The sequence below is a fragment of the Triticum aestivum genome, chromosome 1B (genome assembly GCF_018294505.1).
Source record: "Triticum aestivum cultivar Chinese Spring chromosome 1B, IWGSC CS RefSeq v2.1, whole genome shotgun sequence".
In the NCBI taxonomy this organism is placed as follows: domain Eukaryota; kingdom Viridiplantae; phylum Streptophyta; class Magnoliopsida; order Poales; family Poaceae; genus Triticum; species Triticum aestivum.
In genome coordinates, this window is record NC_057795.1 from 662,029,720 (window position 1) to 662,037,300 (window position 7,581).

A 7,581-nucleotide genomic window follows, 5' to 3' on the forward strand; every position below is an offset into this window, starting at 1 on the left:
GTCGTCCGCTAGCGGATGGCAAAGAGCTTTGCCGTCCGCTAGACGGCAAAGAGGACACGTGGCAGCTACCTGTAGAAACTGGGAACACTGGCGGCCTATTTGGACAGTTTGCCGTCCGCTGGTGGACGGCAAAGACCTTCGAATCTTTGTCGTCTGCCAACAGACGGCATAGCTGGCCACGTGGCAGCTTCCCGGTGCTGGCCTAACTGAGCTCTTTGCCGTCCGTCAGTGGACGGCAAAGACCTTTGAATCTTTGCCGTCAGCTGGCGGACAGCAAAGAGCGCCGTTAACCCCCTAACGGCTCTGACGCCACCTCACTGTCGTCCGTTGTCTTTGCCGTCTGCTGGCCGCATATGGCGGACGACGCAATCATTTGCCGTCCGTTTCAAGGAAGCGGACGACAAAGAAGGCCTTTGTTGTCACCTATTCAGACCGAAATTTTACCGTGTGGAATCTATGCCTTTGCCGTCTGCCATGGCGGACGGCAAAGAAGCTGATTCCAGTAGTGAGTGGATTTGTTCCGGCTAAGAGGATAAGATGCGGAGGAACAAGAAAAAGGTTGGTTCGCGTCGAGAACCGCTGCATCACACCTTTTTTTTTGGCTGACGTAACGTCCTTCGATGCTTTTTTTTTTGCAGGAAACAATTTTTTTTATCTTTGAGCATAGTAAGATTTTTTTTTAATTTTTTTTTTTGGAGAAAGTGAGCATCGTAAGTAAGGATCGGAAACATATGCACCGGTGGAGCGGGCACGCTCTATAAATCGGTGGGCGCACGTGGACATTTACACGGTGGGCATGCACCCGTCGCCGTGGTCGCCGTCCGTCCCGGCCGCGCGCGCCGGCGCCCGAGACCAGCGTAGCTCTTTGCTGGCAAGAAGAGGGCCATGCAGGAAGTCGCCGTCGCATGGTCGGCCCGCCCGCGACCAGCCTCGCTCGTGATCGAGATCGACGGCTGGCCCGTCCTGTCCCGTTCCGTTCCACCGCCGGAGACCCGAGGCCCTCGGATCAGCATCGCACGGCCGAGGATCCCGCCCGTCATGCACGGTGGCGGCGTCACGCTCGCGCCAGCCCGGACGTGGCCCGTCGCGGGCCACGGGCGCGGGGCCAGGGTCAAAGCGGAGGCGGACACGTGTCTGGTCTGAACGGGTTGACCCGGCGCGCGGGTTTGACCGGCTGCCCGCCGGTGCGTGGCCGTCATCCATGGCTGACTCGTCGGGAAGAGGAGAGCCGTGTGCGACCTCGCACTGGTCCGTACAACGCCCCAGTGTTTATTACCACTTGGAGTGTGCACTGGTGCTGTGCTACCCGTTCGTTTTTCACCATGTCGCCTCCCAGCAAATTTGGCTCCTATTTAAGCAACTGTTTCTTCATTCTATTCGATTGAAATTGCAATATTTCTCCGGCCTTCATGCACCGTGGTGGACAATAAGTAACATGCGACATTTTGAATTGGTAAAACCTACTCTAGTGGTACGTAGTAAAAAAATAGCCATGCTTGCATGTGAGACCAAAATATCCGAGCAAGTGTGCATGTGCTATACTGCCTCAATTGACGTGGTAAATGAATAGTTAAGTAGAACCATTCCGGAAGGAGCAGCACTTTCCCCGCAAGAAGAAAGAAATAAAGATGAAGAAGGCCTTGACCATGCACCCCTACCCAACCACCTATTCATCCATCTATCTTTCCCCGCAAACAATCACACACTAGCCCAGCCTTCTACTCGTCGTGCTAGCTAAGCCTCCTCTCCCTCCCTCACACACCCCTCCTCCTTGGCGCTGCCTTCCCCCCTACTGCACCACGGCCTCTACACATCCGCTAGTACGGCAAGAACCAAGAAGGCCGCCGGGACTTCGATCCGATCGATCCAGCCACCTAGCTAACTCGCCGATCCATCCATCCATCCATGTCGGGCGCGAGCCATGACCAGCACCGCCGCCACCTGTCGGGCGACTTCCAGTTCCACGACGAGCTGGCCTCGCTCTTCGCGCAGCGGCCGGCCGACGCCGCCTCGCCGTCGCCCATGATGCAGATGCAGCCGCCGCAGACGCCCTGGTTCTTCGCCGACTACCTGCAGACGCCGGGCATGGACTACGACGACGCCTTCGCCAGGGACTTCATCGGCTCGACGGCCAGCGGCGGCGGCGGCGGCGAGGAGGTGAAGAGGGAGATGCTGGCGAGCGACGGTGCCGCCGGCGCGGTTGTTGTGCCCGACGGCGGGCCGGGCGGGACGGCGCACAGCGTGTCGGTGTCGTCCACGTCGAGCGAGGCCGGTGTCGGTGGTGGCGGCGCGGTGGAGGACGAGGCCGGGAAGTGCAAGAAGGAGGAGGGCGAGGGCGACGACGAGAGCAAGGAGGCGGCGGCCGATGGGGAGGCGGACAAGACCAAGAAAGGGTAAGATACTAAGATCTGATTTGATTTCTTGGAGAAACTTTACTTGCTGATCTTGGCTTCGAGTTCTAGTTCTAGACCAGATACGTACCTTAAGAGGTTGATTGATTTGCATACAGTTCACTGATGATTCTCATCTAATTTTGTTCTAGATTTTGTTCGTTCATGTTGGATTGTTGTTGTTGCTAGCTTGATTCGTTCTTCACTGATCCAAAATTTTCCAACCGGCCCGCCGGGCTAGCCAATCCCCTTTCCACGGGATTAATACTAGGATCATAAACCAGTTCATACCAGATATATAGCTGGGTGGATTTATATTAGTTAAGCCAGTTGATCGATCCGATTTAATTAGATCTACCATGCAGCATGCATGTGTTCGATCCATTCCATTCCATTATAATCTCGTCTTCCATTCGGTCAATGCACCGTATGAACTCGATCTGTTTCTAGGGTTTCCCACCAGCTAACCTGTTGGTCCTAGATCGAATACAAAATTGTAGTACTACTACTGGTGCAAAAAGGGCTTCATCTTTAGGGTTCGATCAGCTGCAAAAGGTTGATGAATGGTTGTTGTTGCATATAGGTGCCCACGGCTTTTTGATTAGAGTCTCAGCTTTTCTTCCTTTTATGATTTCTTCATATCTTGTGTTCATCGACATCCACTACTTTCAAGTCTTCGAATTTGACTGCACCAACCCCTGCTGCGTCCTTGTTAATTAATCCACCAACAATATCACGTTAATTAGGAAATGACTTAAGAGATATATACTCCCATGATCCATCAACTTTCAGATACTCTAGCTAGGAACTAGCTAGGTACTAATGCAGAGATACTAGGGTCGATCCATCAACTATCAGATATCTAGTTGCTAACACGACTCGTCGATGGATAGATCATTTTCATGGAAAATTACTTCACAGCTTCTATCGTCACATCGCGATGTACTTGTGCGAGTGACCATATAAGCATGATGGGTCGATAACCAAATCCATCCATATCCATGAGTACAAATAAGAACTGTTACTACTGTAGTAGCAAACAAAAGAAAGAACGGGCTAGTTGGTACGGTGTGAACCTAAAATCTCCATGTGTGTATGCATGCAGTATGTATGCGTGCGCCGGCTGTGCCGTACACACACGCACCTACCTAGACATGTATACGGTACGTACAGCCACTATGTTTGAACGGACCATGCAACTAACCAACTAATACTATATAATCTCTCTGGTATAGTATGAACATGCATGCACGCATGATTTCCCCGTACCATGTGATGCACAAAGGCTATAGATCGTCAATTTGGTGTCTCCAATCCGATTTTCTAGTACGAGATCGATCATTTGCTTTGCACTAGTGCACTTTGATTTGATTTCTTGGTAGTAGTAGCATCTTTGGTTACAAGTTGTATAAGATTGACCGATCGGGAGTTGATTAATTGCAGGGCGGCGAAGGGGAAAGGGGCCGCCAAGGCCAAGGGGGAGAAGCGGCCGCGGCAGGCGCGGTTCGCCTTCATGACCAAGAGCGAGGTTGACCATCTGGAGGACGGCTACCGCTGGCGCAAGTACGGCCAGAAGGCCGTCAAGAACAGCCCATTCCCAAGGTACCTAACGGTTAGGGTTACGATAAGCACGGGGCGATGCTTGCATGCGACTAATTTCTGAAGATGCAGGAGCTACTACCGGTGCACGACGCAGAAGTGCCCGGTGAAGAAGCGGGTGGAGCGGTCGTACCAGGACGCCGCCGTGGTGATCACCACCTACGAGGGCAAGCACACCCACCCCATCCCGGCCACGCTGCGCGGCGCCAACCACCTCCTCGCCGCGCACGCGCACGCGCACGGCGGCCACGGGCTCATCCACCCAGGCATGTTCCGGATGCCGGCGCCGCCCGGTGCCTTCCGTCCCGGCGACGCGCTCGGCAGCTTCCTGCAGCAGCAACACGCAGCCATGCAGCACCAGCAGCAAGTCGCCGCGGCGGGGATGGCGATGCGGCAGGCGAACGCCATGGCGAGCAGCCACATGCAGCAGGCGCCTCCTGCTGACCGTGGCCTGGCCGCCGCCATGGCCGGTGGTACGACGGGGAACAGTACCCATACTGTCAGCAGCAGTAGTGGTACTGATCCGCTGCGGATGGAGCACCTGATGGCGCAGGACTACGGCCTGCTGCAGGACATGCTCATGCCGCCGTCCTTCGCCCACAGCGACGGCGCCACCAACAGCAATAACAACGCCCACAACCGCCATTGATCGAGAGAGATCGAGCTTCCAGCTAGCCCTGACAGCGATCCATCGATCGATTCGGCGCCCTTTGCTTGTTAATTGACTTTTTTGCATGGTACTGATATCTATCTATCTATAGTTGATGAACGATGAGGACACGATCTAGCTTAGCAGCAGCACGGAGAGGATGCTTGCGCACGTACGTGAGCAGTAGTTGCATGTTAGTGTAGTGTTAGTACTAAGAGTCGTTGTAAATTATGCATGCATGCATGCGTGCGTGCGTGTACCTGATTGATTCTGATGAGCTCGTGCATCTTTGCACTTCGAGCCGTGTCTATCTATCTAGTAGTAGTACCTGCTGCACTGATGGGTAGTGTGGTGGTGATTTTGCTTGATCATCTTGCTCCGTTTCCTTGACTTTGAACCAAGTACAAAAATTATGTGATGCTTATACTAGCTTTCAAGGACTGCATGCATGCATGCAAGATTAATTGATCGTTTCTTGATGACAAGATAATGTACTACATGCATTATTTGCTACCTCTGCCATGATGGGAAATCAGGACGATTCTCTTGCGGTGCGTTGGTCCATGCAATGCATGATCGGTACAGAAAGTTAGTTGATTGATGGGGGGAGAAATGAAACGATCGAGGGCTGGCCTAATTTTGCATCTCACGTTCGGTTTGATAATCATGAACTATGCGAATGCAGAAGTGCAGCAAAGTACTGACCTCGATCAAGCTACTAGTCCTTTTGTTCACTTGATGATTACCTTCACTACTAACTGTTGCAAAACGTGATTAATTTGCAGACATACACGCATGGAGTATGTGTCAGCAATTCGGCACATATACATGATGTTGAAAGATAGTGCGGATCAGAGGAGAGAGGCCGGTCCAGACACGTAACATGGGAGAGACCATCATGTAGCTAGAGCTATAGAGCTAGCTACTAGTGTGTGATTGCAAGCTAGCTACCCGGAACGGAACGGAAGGGAGGAGACTATTGGAGGCTCAGGTCAAAAGTATTCAAGGCACGCGCGGTGCAGCAACGTACGCTTCTCCCGCAAAGAGACACTGACTACGACGGTGCACGTCGACTACTCTGACCATGTACGCACCTAAGTTGAAGCCCAGGGTTTCCTGAGGGCGACTATTCTGCACCCTGCACCCAGGCTCATCTACTAAAAATACAAATTTTGGGAGTCTGCAAAAATTTGAGAAAGAACATATTCGGATCCGATTTTGTTTTGTTTGTACGAGCTCCTCGTATGTCTAAATACCACCAAAACTTCCACGCATCTTGCGCACATGAGCATCTTGAATGCTTAAATTTCAGTATTTTTTCTTGAATTGTCTAGTTTACTGTTTGCCAGGTGTAGATGTGGCTTGCCACCGTTTTGAATTATTAAGTTTTCCTTTTCTATTTTGGGACATATACTCATCAGAATACATACTTTTCCACATATTGCGTCGTAGTATAAGCTGTCGTGTTTGGACTAGGGTGCAGTCAAACCAAATTTTCTTTTACAATTAGTATATTTATTACGAATGTTTGATTATTGAATTTCCTACATGTGATTTTTTTAAACCCTCCCCCCCCCCCCCCCCCCCCCCCACACACACACACATCAGTATTCAAGGACCAACGGAAGTACAAAACAATCCAAAGAAACCATAAATTACATACAGTTCCAAGGAGCACCTAACAATCTAACCTATTGGAGTGAGTCGAAGGCACGCGACTGCCGCTTCTTTACATCTGAAGCTGGCCGGACCATGTTTTGCACGACACATTATGCAATCCAGTTGGACCAACACACCGTAAGAGGTTTCGTCCCCACTAGGGAGACACGGTGATCGAGAAAACTGTCGGATCTATAGATAGGCGGGCCACCCGCCTTGCTCATCCCGACATCATCCCCAAGGAGGGGAGAGAGTGATTGATCCATTATTCACACAAGCATCTGACCTCCACCAAAACGATGCCCCCTGAAGGAAAGAGAACACTCTAGTCTCTCGGTCCCCCCTCCCTCTCGTCGCCATCGGAGTGGCCAAGGGAGGAAAGGGAAACCCCGGCTTCGCTGGTGGCTGGAAGAGGTAGTTGCCTGATCATTCTCCTGTCACTAGCAGGGAGGGGAAAGTATCTTTCTCCCAGATGAATTTATCTCAAAATATACATGAGATCATTGAGTAAATAGCATAAAACTACTGAAATTGGGGTTAGGGCACACACGAAATACCACATTTCCAAAATCTTGAATGATACCTACCACTATTTTGTAATTTTATTGCAAAGAGCTCCTGATGGTCGGTTTCGTTAAGTTTTACCCTTATTATGATAGGTCATGTCCACTTGCCAGGGTGACAAGGCAGCAAATATTAATATTGTTAGATTGAATGAGGGCCCACCCGTTAGTTTCTTCTTTCTCCGCTTTGTTCATTGTCCAAAAGCTCGGTTGCCTCGATGATGTGGATGAGGCCAACTTCCTCTTCAATGGGGGCGGCTCGAACGTCGACGACAATCTAGACAGAGGCGGCTCAACGCGACTGCCACCGGAGGGAGGAGAGCCAGGAACAGGAAAAACAGGGGAGGGTCTGGGCCTCCTTGGTCGTGCTCACCGCTGGTAATCCCTGACACGGCCGCGCGGGAAGAGTACTGGACAGGGATCGCGGCGTCATTCCGAGCCGCGTTGGGGGGGGGGGGGGGGTGTCGACTACAACAATACACTTTTTCCATCAAGCTTTTTCCTTTTTTTTAGCAAACCAAGTTTTGTCTATTGTAAGTGGCCATTTCTTTATACTACTATAGAAAGAAGTTTATCAAGAATCCAAGCCAAAAGAGAGTGGAGTACTAGACACGCATTCGATCGGTGTCCCCTATCGTTTAATTGCATTAACATTTCGCATTCAAAACTCATCAGCGTCGCTAACTGCACTGCATTTTGCATTCAAGTCGTCAACGTCGCC

General features: G+C 51.2%; 1 protein-coding gene across 1 annotated transcript; it reads left to right on the forward strand.

The window, feature by feature from the left end:
* The first annotated feature begins 1,693 nt into the window (after positions 1–1,693).
* LOC123099153 (WRKY transcription factor 28) lies at positions 1,694–5,030 on the forward strand. Its single transcript, XM_044521318.1, has 3 exons — positions 1,694–2,393; positions 3,834–3,992; positions 4,062–5,030. The coding sequence occupies exons 1-3, from the start codon at positions 1,906–1,908 to the stop codon at positions 4,636–4,638; spliced, it is 1,224 nt and encodes a 407-aa protein (XP_044377253.1). The 5' UTR covers positions 1,694–1,905; the 3' UTR covers positions 4,639–5,030.
* The last annotated feature ends 2,551 nt before the right edge of the window (positions 5,031–7,581 follow it).